The sequence below is a fragment of the Prionailurus viverrinus genome, unplaced genomic scaffold, assembly GCF_022837055.1.
Source record: "Prionailurus viverrinus isolate Anna unplaced genomic scaffold, UM_Priviv_1.0 scaffold_45, whole genome shotgun sequence".
NCBI classification, from domain to species: domain Eukaryota; kingdom Metazoa; phylum Chordata; class Mammalia; order Carnivora; family Felidae; genus Prionailurus; species Prionailurus viverrinus.
Window position 1 is genome coordinate 2,140,404 of NW_025927610.1, and position 13,187 is coordinate 2,153,590.

The 13,187-nt window shown below is 53.5% G+C and overlaps 1 protein-coding gene across 5 annotated transcripts in view; it reads left to right on the forward strand.

The window, feature by feature from the left end:
• The window catches only part of TNIP2 (TNFAIP3 interacting protein 2), a 34,320-nt gene extending 21,659 nt beyond the window's left edge, over nt 1-12,661 (forward strand). For 3 of the 5 annotated variants that reach the window (XM_047847175.1, XM_047847179.1, XM_047847177.1), the window contains exons 2-6: nt 7,013-7,300; nt 8,757-8,846; nt 9,624-9,890; nt 10,021-10,140; nt 11,798-12,661. In XM_047847175.1, the coding sequence (XP_047703131.1) occupies nt 7,013-7,300; nt 8,757-8,846; nt 9,624-9,890; nt 10,021-10,140; nt 11,798-12,064 (1,032 nt within the window). In that variant the 3' untranslated portion in view covers nt 12,065-12,661. Of the gene's footprint in view, nt 1-539; nt 1,113-2,377; nt 2,950-7,012; nt 7,301-8,756; nt 8,847-9,623; nt 9,891-10,020; nt 10,141-11,797 lie in introns of those variants that run through there. The other 2 variants (XM_047847178.1, XM_047847176.1) reach the window with 2 other exon arrangements.
• The last annotated feature ends 526 nt before the right edge of the window (nt 12,662-13,187 follow it).

Sequence of the window (13,187 nt, forward strand, 5' to 3'; positions counted from 1 at the left end):
GTTGTTTTAAAGTCTTTGTTTAGAAGATCTGCCATCAGATCTTTAAAAGGGATGTCTGTTGATTTATTTTTTTTCAGCTGGGCCATATTTTCTTTGTATGCCTTGTGATGTTTTTCTATGCCTTGTATTTTGTTAAGAACTGGGCATTTGGATCTAATAATGTTTTATGTCTGGAAATTAGATTCTCCCCCTTCCTCAAGGTTTTTTGTTTTTTTTTTTCTTTGATTCTTGTAGGTTGTCTCTGTGCCAGGGATCAGCCTGAGGGGTAACTTCAGGTTTGCTCGGGTCTCTTCTGAGCCTGTGCTGTTCCCTGGTTGAATGTGGGCACTTTCAGGGTGCCTGGGTGGCTCAGTCGATTGAGTGTCCGACTTTGGCTCAGGTCATGCTCTCACGGTTTGTAGGTTTGAGCCCTGCATTGGTTATGTGCTGACAGCTGGGAGCCTGGAGTCTGCTTTGGATTCTGTGTTTCCCAATCTCCCCACCCCTCCCTCACTCGCTGTCTCTCCCAAAAATAAACATTAAAAAAAATTTTAATGTAGGCACTTTCTAATTTTCTCTTTATATGTAGTTGCCTTTGAAAGTGTCTTTATTTTGTGTTTGTGCATGTGTGTATGTATTTTTATGTATGTATGTAAATAGGCAGCCATGAAAGTCCTTGTCTTTGGTGTCTGGTTCCCTAAGCGGGGGCGGGGGGGGGGGACAGAAAAATGCAGAGTGGGGGGAGAGCTGTATCCCTTTAAATCTCCCTCAAGTCACTTCAGATGGAGGGGAGGGTCTTTGCAACAGTGGGGGAGGTGCAGCAACCATGGCTGCCTTTCTGTGTTTGCACCTCTCTGATGGGAAGGAGCAAGCTATCAGAGCACACATTCCAATGTTTACAGGACAGGGTGTTTTTGCCTACCCTGGCTCCTGCAAGACTATTGCAAGCCGCTTCAGAAACACTTGCAGGTGGCTGGGTGTAGGGGATGGGCTAAGAGCTGAAATTGGTTGAAATTAACCTCAGTTGACTGCCCAAGTCTTCCTCCAGAAGTTGGAATCCTTCAATAGACTCCAGATTTCCAAAACAGTTACAGTCGATGGGTCCTGCCGCACAGCCATTTTTTGGTGGGGAGGTAGGTTTCCGGTGCTTCCTGCTTCACCATCTTCTCAGAACCCTGCAGGCTTTTGTCCTTATCTTTTTTTGTCCTTATCTTTTTTTGTCCTTATCTTTTTGCCTTGCTCCCCCGCTACACTCTTCCAGAGGGGAAGAACCCTGTTGTTCTCTTAACCACTGCTTCTCAGGATACATGCTTGACACTTATGGTAAAGCCTCAGTTAACTGGCCTTTCCTGAAATTCCTGTTTGCCCTTGCTCTCACTGAGGGATGCTCAGGAAAGAGAGGGAGGCAGAGACTGTACTGGGTTGGACAGTGTCCCCTCCCCAATTCATTTCTATCTGGAACCTGTGAATGGGGCCTTCTTTGGAAAAAGGGTCTTTGCAAGATGTCGTAAATGAAAAAGGATGGCATACTGGATTCCGGTGGATTGGTGATTGGTTGCCCGTGTAAGTCAGCCATGTGTAGATGGAGGCGGAGATTGGAGTGATGCATCTACAAGCCCAGAACCACTGGCAGCCACCAGAAGCTGGAAGAGACAAGGAAGGATTCTTCTTGCCCTGGAAGGAGCATGGCCCTGCTGATACCTGGGTTTTGGACTTTGAGCATCCAGGATTGTGAGAGAGTGAATTTCTGTTCTAGGTCGTCTAGTTTGTGGACTTTGTTAGGGGACCCTGGGCAGACGAATACAGGGACGAGGGCCAGGAGGCCATGCCTCTTAAGGTTAAGTCACAAGACTATGGAATTCTTCACACTTTTGTGTCCTGAGTATGGAGCCATGGAACTGTGGGTCCCAGCAAAAGGCTCTCTTGGGGGACATCAGCCCACTTGCTGACTCATGTGCATCGTGTGCGTGTGAAGCTGGGCTTCTGTGACAAGCCTGGCTTTCTGACAACAGTGGTCTATGAGAACAGTCATAGATTCAACAAGGGCACTTGGTCGGATCAGCCAGGACGTCTCTCTCCAACTTCAGAACAAGTGACATGTGCCGAAGTCCTGGGGTCCCTCCAGCATGTGAGGGCACGTCAGGCCACTCTTTGGGGGGTTCCCGACATGTTTTGCACCCCCCCCCCCCCCCCCCCCGCCCAGTGGTTTTGCTTTTGTTTCTCTAGCTCTGGAAGGTTCCCAGCTGTGAGGGAAGATGCCAGCCCCGAGTAGGGTACTGTTGTCACCCACAAGCCTCCATGTGAGCTAGGTAATGTTTTTTTAGTATATATTTTGTAATTATTTTTGAGAGACAGAGAGTGAGTGGGGGAAGGGCGGAGAGAGAGGGAGATACAGAATCCAAAAGCAGGCTCCAGGAGTGCCATCAGCACAGAGCCCAACGTGGGGCTTGAACTCATGTACCAGGATCACCACCTGAGCCGAAGTTGGACGCTCAACTGACTGAGCCACCCAGGCGCCCCGAGCTAGGTTATTTCTAAACTGATGTTTGAAAGCTGGTTTTTAAGACAGTAATAAGGTTGGTGCGTCCTTCAGAACTAACTGTAGTTGGCCCCGGGTCTGGTTGTTACATGGCTGTCTTGTGGCGGGTTGAGAACAGGGCCCAGGTCCTGATCCTTGTGTCGTCCAGTCTTGTTCCCAGACATTTACTGGCATCCACATGGGGCTGGGCCCGGAGCCCGGGGCTGGAGTGTGGAGCCAGAGCCCCCTGAGCTGGAGGACATGCTGCCGTGCTGTCTATAGAGATGCACGTGTCCACGGTGTCTCCCGCTGACCAGTGAGGAAGGACCCTGGGAACGCAGGTCTTGCCTGAGGTGTTCCGGCCCCAAGAGGACGCAGGGAGGCTGTACTGCATGGAGGCACCAAGGCTGCAGTGGCTTCTTCACCTGGTCACTCCAGTGGCTGCCAACCCTGTGAGCCTCGGTTTACCCATCTGTAGAATGGGAAAGATGGGAGAAGCTGTCTTGTAGGATGTACGGAGATTGCACAGTTGGCACCGAGGCTGTGGCGAGCAGTAGCAGCTCCTGCTGTCACTGTGGTTACTTGTTAAATTCATGACTCCCCCGGGACTAGCCCTTAGCGGTATGTTCACAGGATTCCTGTCTGTATTCATATTACATAATATTCGTAGATACGTTGATCTCTGTATCACGCATAGATATGTATTTACCCTGAATAAACTTCAGTATTAGATACAGAGCAGGATAGAGACATTTATTTCTCTGTCATGCTGATGTGAATAACTTTGAAATTAAAAAAAAATTTTTTTTTAATGTTTATTTTTGAGAGAGAGAGCAAGGTAGGGGGCAGAGAGAGAGGGAGACAGAGGACCCAAGGCAGGCTCCTCGCTGAGAATGGAGACCCCGACGTGGGGCTTGAACTCACAAACCACGAGATTATGACCTGAGCTGAAGTCGGATGCTCAACCACCCAGGCGCCCCAGAATAACTGAAATTTCAGGGTAGACCTCTTTAGGCACTGTGTACTCCATATACAAGTTTGAGCCTCTGTTGAGGGTAACAAGGTCTAAGATCAGGGAGAATGGCAAAAAAAAGGTCACTGCGCCTGCAAAGCTCATTCAGTTGAGCGGCCAACTCTTGATTTCCACTCAGGTCATGATCTCTCAGTTTGTGACTTTGAGCCTCATGTCAGGCTCTGCACAGACAGTGTGGAGCGTGCTTGGGATTCTCTCTCTCCCTTTCTGCCCCTCCCCGCTCTCCGCTCTCCGTCTCTGTGTCAAAAATAAACATTAAATAGAAAAGTCACTGCCTTCAGGCACTTCCCTTCCAACAGTAGCAACAAAGCAACACCGAAGCTGTGATGTAGGTAGAGGGAAACCAAAGCCGGGCAAGGGGTGAGCAGTGGCCGGCCAGGAGTCTGGACACTTCAGAGGGAGAGGTGGTTGTGAGACGCTCTTGCTGCACCGTCTAAACAGTAAGAACATGGGACAAGGCCCCTGCTCAGCTTGAAATGCCTTTAAAAAGTGGTCAATTTTTAAAATAAATTCCAGGCTAATAAACAGGCCTAGTTTTGTGTGTTTAGGCTCAGTGTCACAGGAATGATCAGCACTGGGAACCTGAGCTCATGCTGGGATTTGGCCGCCTTTTCCCTGTTTATAGGATTTTATGTTAAGGAGGCCATATGGTTGGTTCTCAGCTGTGTAAATACCCATTGTGGTGTATCAGGTAGTGGCCACATCCAGGCCAAGCCACTTGGCACACAGCTGGCAGCCCCCAGCTCGTGGATATAGCCCCTCCAGGTCCCACTGCTCCAGCCTGGTGCTGAATGGTCATGTGCTGGGAGGAGGTAGCAATGCCGACTGGCCAACTTTCAGGGAAAGGCCTCTTCCTCCTTCAGTCCAGAAAGGCCTGGACTCCACTCACGGTGAGGTCATAAAGTGGAAAAATGAAAGGAATGGCCTCACCAGGCTGGATGGCATCTACGGAGGGGGAGGGAATGTGGGCACTGGACACCTGTGGTGACAATCCGTTTTGGGTTCATCACCAGTGTGGTTTCTTATACTCTGTCACGCCTATTGTCCTCATCCTGTCACCTCTTCTGCACTGGGTATTGGACATGTCCCACTTGCTAGGGTCTGACCTCCTCACTTCATCTCTTCCAGCCTCTCTTTTTGGGCCTATCTTGGATTATGGGTCTAGGACAGTCTCTTCCTCTAGGTCTTTGTTAAGAGAGCCGAATTGACCATCCTACCAGGAATTATTCTTTCTTCTCTTGCTGTCAACTTCTCGAGTGAAGTTCAAGGAAAGTGGGAAAGCAAGGACCCTTAACTCCCTGAGAGGGCGAGAATTCCAGAATGTTTTCTGGGTCACCTGGTTAGAGTGATGGAGGCACATGGTGGACTTCTCCTGCGGAGGCCACCCCAGGTGCACAGGGTGTTGGGTGGAGGAGCCCTTGCCTCATGGGCTCAGGCACGGGCCCAGGGACAGGGTGGGGCCCTGTGTCAGGCTGTGTTCCCCAGTTTTACCAGGTACTTCTTAATCCAGTCTTGAAACGGTCCCAGCTGTATGACTTCTGGGCATGTTTCCTGTGGATGTATTTGCACCAGAGGGTAAGGAAGTGGTCCATGTCCATCAATTGGAAGTGTGTCCTGCAAATCTGGAATCTTCTGTGGAATGAGGTGTTCCTTAGGAGGGAGACAGCGGTGAAAAGTGTGCTGGTGTAGGATCCATTTGTGTATGAAGACTGGTGTGGTAGATGCCTAAACACATTCTGGAAAGACCTGTGCCCACATGGTGGATAGGAGCTGCCTCTGGAAAGTGACGCTTGGGGTGGAGAGGTTGGTGGCAAAAGAGGAATTAGGTTTCGTTGAATTTGTTACAACCATGCATATTTTTTGTTTTTGTTTCAAGCACGTAAGAGAATAATACTTCAGGGGTCCTTTAGTAATGTGGCCCAGCATTTCGTTCTGCTGTGCTGAGAAGGTTCCAGGGTCCCCGTGTGTCTCCCCCTCTCACTCACGTTGGCGGGGGGGCGGTGAGGGTGAGGGATGGGTGGTGGGGGTGAGCTCGCTCCTCCGCGGGAGGCCAGTCCTTCCTGCCCACACCCTCCCGGGGAAGCCCAGACCTGACCTGCGTCTCCCAAGGCTGGTGCTCCATCTCTGGGTCACATTCGCGCACCCAGTGTCACCTCAAAGATTTGCAGGCGCTGCAGTTCTTTGATTGAGACAGGAAGGTACAAAATTAAGGCCAGGTATAGAGCAGACTGTAATTTTAAGGACTTTCTTTTAAAGAAGTAATCAGCGGTGGGTGGATTAGGTCCCAGAGCTCTGTCACGAAGTCCCATAGCTGGGAGCCTAGAACAAGAGGAATTTAATTGTCTGCCCTTCTGCCCTGGAAGCCTGAGGAGGGTGTTGGCAGGGCCAAATTCCCTTGGAGGCTCCAGAGTGGGTGTGTCTTTGCCTCTTTCAGCTTCTGGTGGCTCCTGTAGCCCTTGGTGCCCCTTGGCCTGTAGACGCAGCTCTCTGGTCTCTCATCACACCACCTCCTTCCTTGTGTCTGTGTCCATATTTCCTTCTTCGTATAGGGACAGCAGTCACTGGATCGGGGTCTGTTCTAATCCTCTTAACCAGTCACGTCTGTGAGGGCCCTACTTCTAAGTCAAGTCGAATTCCAAGTACCAGGAGTGAGGACGTACCTTCTAGGCACTGACCAGCTGCAGCTTCTGTCCGTCCCATAAAGGAGTCTTTGCAGTTGCCACACTTCGTAATTTGCTGATGTACCATCTAAAATTATGAACTTGTTTATGAAAATAAAAATAGAATTATTGGGGCGCCTGGGTGGCTCAGTCGGTTGAGCGTCCGACTTCCGCTCAGGTCATGATCTCGTGGCCCGTGGGTTCCAGCCCCACGTTGGGCTCTGTGCTGACAGCTTGGAGCCTGGAGCCTGTTTCGGATTCTGTGTCTCTCTCTTTCTCTCTCCTCCCCAGCTCATGCTGTCTCTCTTAAAAAAAGTAAATAAACGTAAAAATAAATAAATAAATAAATAAATAAATAAATAAATAAATAAATAAAATAGAATTATTAAAAATAAGTAAACATTAAAATTTTTTTCTATTTTTTTAATGTTTACTTTTAAGAGAGACTGTGTGTGAGCAGGGGAGGGACAGAGAGAGGAGACACAGAATCTGAAGCAGGCTCCAGGCTCCAAGCTGTCAGCACAGAGCCCAACGCAGGGCTCAAACCCACGAGCTGTGAGATCATGACCTGAGCCCAAGTTGGGTGCTTAACTGACTGAGCCACCCAGGCGTCCCTGAAAACAGAATTGTAGATGAAGTTTCAGAAAGAACATTATAGGCTGAGAACTCCAGTTTAATTATAGTTCAAAAGCCGGCCTCTGAATGAGTTTGTTCATCATCTAGCGATGGGGTGTCTGTGCCAAACTTTTCTCTTGTTTCATGAACATTTGTTTTTTACCTTCTTTTAATAAAATAAACTGTGCTCTTAAATCTTCCACTTAGGAAATTGAAAGACTTTCTGAGAAGTTAGAAGAAAAAGAGAAGGAGAAGCAGCAGCTGATGAGCCAGCCGGAGCATGAGCGAGAGAAGGAAGTTGCCCTGCTGCGGCAGAGCGTGGCAGAGAAGGAACGAGCCCGGGCTGCCAGCGACATTCTGTGCCGCTCCTTGGCTGATGAGACCCATCAGCTGCGGAGGACTCTGGCCGCCACTGCCCACATGTGCCAGCATCTGGCCAAGTGTCTGGATGAACGACAGCGCACACAGGGGGACTTGAGGGAGAAAAGTCCTGAGGTAGGCCATGCACGTGGGTAAGCAAATAACAGTGAAGACCACATCGGGGCAGGAGGCGTCGCGTAGAGACCGCAGGATCCCTCAGCAATCGCGGGGATTGGGGAGCCCAGAGCCCACCAGTAAGGGGACTCCTCTTGGTTGTGACAAAGCCTGTCTATTCAGGGCTTTCTTCTAGAAAGATGGAACGTGCAAAATGTGATAGGAAAGCAGGGCAGCCTGCTTCACCAGCCCAGCCTCTTGGCCTCTGTAGCCTCAGTTAGCTGAGGACAAGAGGGTGGAGCCGTGGCTGGTAGGCGGATGAGGAACCTGCAGAGCGAGGTGAGGGCAGCTCCCCCACAGGCCCCATGCGCAGGCCCGCAGGGCCGTGGGTGCTGGCCTTCCATGTGCTCCATGCACCTGCACAGAGCGGCACCGACCCAGCCGTGGACCTCGGCACAGGTGGCTGTGGGCTCGCTGAGCGGGGTCCTTTCCGGGCAGTTCTCTTAGGCTGCGACCAGGTTCACCGAGGAATGCGCTGCGATGTTCTGAGGGGGATGGGCTGACCGGCCCCTTCGCGGCGGCTTTGCCACAGCTCGCATGGGGAACCACCTGTTCTCAGGTGGATTCCACTAAAAGGGAACCTCGGAAGGAACCAAGCGTATTTGAGAAGCCAAAAGAAAAGTGCTATTTGGGAGGAGGCGAGTGCTGTTCTCCAACGTTGAGTCACTGGGTCGTTTCCTTGTGGAGATTTGAAAGTAGCTACACACGATGGTGGCTGGGGGCCGGCGGCTCTTACAGTCACTAAATCAGCATCATTTCTCAGCCTGGGACTTGGCTGAGTCACCCGGGGCTTCCCAGTGGCTGCGCCGTGAGGATACATACTTCCTTTGTCATTCAAGGGGAATTCTCAAAAATGATGTCACCAACATACAGCCCTCTGTTCTATTAAATGCACTGCATTTCTCAGATTCAGACAGACTTCTCAAACGAGACTTTCCGGTTAGGGCTGCCTACCATTGTTAGGGGTGGTTTGGGATGTGGCTTCTAGGCATGAGCATGTTGTGGGTCAGACCCTGTGTACAAAGCCACCAAGGTTGACCCTGATGGTCTGCAGACATGATGGGTTCCCAGCCAGGCCTGCCCCCTGTGGCCCAGGGCCGGTGTGTCCTTTGCCGCACAACGGGACTGAGCCCCCTGTTCCCCCGAACCATGACAGAGCATGTCAGGCAGCGGGAGCCCCGGTGGGTGGTGGGCCCGGGTCAGGGCAGAGCACACCCTTCCCCCACCACCTCCGGGAAGCAGGGAGTCCTTTTGTGTCTCCACTTTGCTTCTCTACCTGATGAACGACCGCCAGCTGGTGCCTTGCTGGATGTGATGATGTCTGCGACCTTGGTCCGCGGGTCTAGCTTCCTCCCCTCTTGTTGCACTTTTTATGTTCAGCGACATAGTGCCCTCCCACTCTCCCTTTGTTATGCAGCCAGAGCGTACAGGCGGGGACACCTGTGTCCGGGATGTTATCGAGAAGTTACAGGAAGAAAATCGACTGTTGAGACAGAAGGTGACCCATGTGAGTATCTGTCATATTTCATTCAAGAAGAATTTGCCCTTGTGAACTGCAGGTGTAGGGGGGTCCTGTCCTCCATGGTGCTCAGGGGTTGTGTCCCCCTCAGGCCACTTTGGCTGACACACACCATGCCGAGACCTGGCCTTTTTGTCTGAAAGTGCACAGAATGTGCCCCGTCATGCTCTGTCCCCTCAGGCTAACTCGTAGGTCGAGAAAGGAGGTGCAAGAATTACTATCGAGTATGGCTTTTAAGGAGGGAAAACCGCACCGAGTCCACTTGTGTTTAACAGTTGCTGGCGGACGTCACCGCCGTGCCTCGGACGTGTCTGCTGCTCTCCGTGTCCCCTCTGGATAGAAGAGCAAAGTGAGGTGACATCCATTTAAGGGAAAGAACTCATTAGCTAACTGTTGCTAACAAAGCGCTTCATAGTCCGAGAAAGACAAATGCCAAGTGATTTCTCTCCTGTGTGGAATTTAAGACAGCAAGCAGAGGAACACAGGAGAAGTGGGGGAGGAAGAAGAGAGAACAAACCACAGGGGACTCTAACGATAGAGAACAAACAGGGTTAATGGAGGGGGGCGGGATGGGCTAGATGGGGATGGCGACAAAGCACTGGGGGTGTCTGCAAGTGACACTGAGTTCTGCTCCTGAAACCAGTATTACGCTGGATGTTAACTGGAATTTAATAAAAATTTGAAGAAAAAGTTTAAACTTAAAAACACAAAGCGTGGCGTAACGTGGGGCCGCCTTCACCGCGTGTCTTGGCCACATCCCCTCAGGTAGAAGACCTTAACGCCAAGTGGCAGCGCTACGATGCCAGCAGGGATGAGTATGTGAGGGGGCTCCACGCGCAGCTTCAGGGGCTACAGGCCCCCCGTGAGCCCGAGAGACCCTCCCCTCCTGAGCTGATGAGGAAGGAGATCTCCAGGCTCAACAGGCAGCTGGAGGAGAAGATAAATGACTGTGTGGAAGTGAAGGAGGAGCTGACGGCTGTGAGGCGGGCCCGAGATGCGGCGCTGGAGCGGGTGCAGATGCTGGAGCAGCAGGTGTGGCCCTGGGTGGGGGAGGGTGTGGGAGGTGTGTGTGGCGGGGTGGGAGCCAGGTGGGCACCTTCTCCGTCCTGAGCAGGAGAAATGGCGCCGCGTGCTGACAGCCGCGTGTCTTGCCTCCTTTCAGATTCTTGCTTACAAGGATGATTTCACCTCGGAAAGGGCCGATCGAGAGCGTGCTCAGGGGAGGATTCAAGAGCTGGAGGAGCAGGTGGCCGCCTTGCGGCACCAGGCGTCCCGGAGGCAGGTACAGTATGAGGCCTCTTTAGGCCTGGCATTTCTCTCATTTTTCTTTCCGCGAATTTCAAGCATTGGCCTGAGACCCTGATTGCCCTGCTTAGGTCAGAGCCGCCTTGCCCAGCCCCTGGGGCATGGGGGTGGAAGAGTTCCTAGTCACACTGTGTGACAGTCCACAGGGCCTGTCCTGCCTTCCATGCTTGTGGTCATGCGCCCGGTGAGCATGTCCTGGGCCCCAGGCTTCCTGCTAGGAGCTTCCTTCATACGTGTCCCCTCCTCGCGATGAGGCACAGGTACTTGGTTACTCCATTCCCAGGTGTCTAGTAACGTCCCTGGGCCCACGGCCCGTGTGCATGGAGATGGGCCTTGCGGGCCAGTAGGCCTCCACCCCAACTAGGGAGGCCTGGCGTGAGTCAGAATTGATAGTTTCTCGGTGCAGGACCCATGGCGCCCACGTGCCTCTTCCCCTCTGCCCTGGACCCTCTCCGTGCTCTGCGGAGACCCTGGGAGTGTTTGGTTTCTTTAGCCCCTCAGCCAGTACCTACTGGGCCCCTCCAAGAACGTTTGGACTGGACGGTAGTGGCACCTCTGGGGATTGACGTACCAGGTTGAGCAGGGATGCTCAGCTGACCTCGGGGCTGCCCCATCTGGTTGGGTGCTGCCTGTACTATGCTGCTGGGGTTCGTCGGTGGCTTCTGCTCCCACCCTGCATGAGGTGCAGGGAGTCACGGGGGACACCCTCTCTTTAACGCTCTTGGACTCGGTCCAGAGCACCAGGCCTGAACAGAGGCAGCTGTTCTACTGGCGGGTGAAGTGGGTGGGGACCGTGCCCGCAGCCTGTTTCCCCCCCGAGGCCACAGGCTAACAAGGAGGTGCGGGAGGACCTCATTGTCCCCAGCGGCCTTAGCGGCTCCCATCACAGATTCCGGGTTCTCCTGAGGCCCTGGGACTCTAGGCTCTGGCTGAGGACGCTCCACCATGGGCCCAGGCAGGGGCGGTCTTCTGTGATCGGGTTTCACCTGTGGGTTTCTGGCTGCCTCGAACTTGAGGAAGCACGTGCTCTTGGATTGAAAGGTCATTAAAGGTGTGGTTCTAGGCAGCCTGTCAGTGACTCTGGGCCAACAGGGATGATCAGGACCCACTTCAAGTCTGTTGGGGGACAGGGCGTTTGCATTACGTGGCCTCTGCATCCTTTTCAGCTGCAGCCTGTGGCCCCTCGAATGTGGGGGAGCACTTGCCGTTGCTGAGGAGCCAGGGCAGGAGTGCAGAAGGGGCGGGCAATAAGCCCCAGGCCCACAGAGGAAAGCCCAAGTTCAGATGTGAAGTAGTAGCACCAGGCTGAGGAGCATGCAGGCCACGGTGCTTCGTGACTGATGTCTGGAGGGCGTGCGCCGGGCCGAGCTAGGAGGGACCCCCACCCTGGCTCCACCTCTGTCTCTCCAGAGGCATATGGGGCTGATAGGCAGGGAGCGGGCCCCATCTGAACTTGTGCAGGAGCGTCTGCGACTGGGCCCCACCGTGTTTGGACTCTGGGCTACTCCAGGAGGCGGGGAGGGGCTGCAAGTCCCATTGAGGGACGGGAGAAATCTCTCGAGTGCTAGAACCCGACACCTGGCTTTGTGGCCTGCAGGGCGGCCCATGTGAACGCATACTTGCCTTCTTTCCAGGACTGCCGAGAGCGGGGCTCCTGCCGGACGCACACGGGGAGCAAAACCCCCAAGTACTTAGAGACCAGTGTCTTGGAGCTTGTGGCACCCAGTGGCCGGAGGGCTGGGACTGGATCTCAGGGGCCAGACTTCTCCGCAGAGGGCAGGTGTCCTGGAGCAACGACCCGGAGAGGGCAGGGGGAGCTTCAGTGCCCTCACTGCCTGCAGCACTTCGATGACGAGCAAGGCGAGGAGCTCTTCAGGCATGTGGCCGAGTGCTGCCAGTGAGGCCCTGAGGCTGGAGCTACCTGTGACCCTGCTGCTTCTGAGGGGGCTCGGCCCTGGGCGGGGGCGAGATCCCCCGAGACCCAGGACCCAGCACAGGTTGAGGGGGTTTCTGATCCTTCACCTTGGTCATCCTTGGGCGGTGGAACAGACCAAGTTGGAAGGAACTTCTTGTGGGGCGTCTGCCTCTGGGAGGGCCTGGCTTGGCTTCTGGTATGGAGTGCGCCCCTCCCTGCCCGCCCCCCCCCCCCGCCGGCCGGCCGTCGGGTCAAGACCAGGAGCAGGGGGCGCACGAACGCTCACAGGCAACACGACAGCCCCAGTCAGCCTGCGCCTGGGCCGCTGCAGCTCGCTGGGAAGAGGTGGCTGCCTGCAGGGACCACGTGTGTGGGCCCCCGGTTCTGTTGAGTCGGGACCAGGTTTGTAGACTGAGCCCTGTGGCAACACATCGCACACGAGGACTATTCTCGGCCACCGCAGAGACACGTGTCCTCACTGAAATGCACTGCAATAGCGTTTGCCACATATCTCAAAGACAAAAGACATTTCACATTTACTTATTTTTATAATAAATACACTTGCTATGGTGACTGCTCTTGAGAATGTGTCCCGGGGGCTGCAGTACTTTCAGTCAGACTGGCTGATGAGGAGGAGAAGCGCTCCTGTGTTTGCCACCTGCCTGTCAGGGACCACGTGACCTGGCACCAGCCCCGCTTTGCCTTCGGTCTGTTTCTGCCCCAGCCCAGGATGTGTAGCCAAGGGCTGGGAATGCGGTGAGAGGGTGCAGGTACCTGCTGAGAGCACACGAGAGCCACACAGAGCAAGGTGTGATCAGTGACCCGAAAGAGAAGGCGGGAGGGGAGGCTGAGGTGCCGTGCCAAGTGCTTGCCAGGGTTCACTCCCTGAACCCTCATAGCGATCCCAGGAGGTAAGTGTTATGATCATCCTCAACACAAACAAGGAAAAGGAGGCACAGAGAGGTTAAATCACTTGCCCAAAGTCACACAGTGCCTGAGTGACAAAGCTGGCATCTGCACCCATGTTCTCAATAGCACAGTCTGTACTTCTTCCTGGAATTCATGCTTCCATCTGGCTAAGTCCTCCTCAAGTCAGAGTTCAGGTGTCA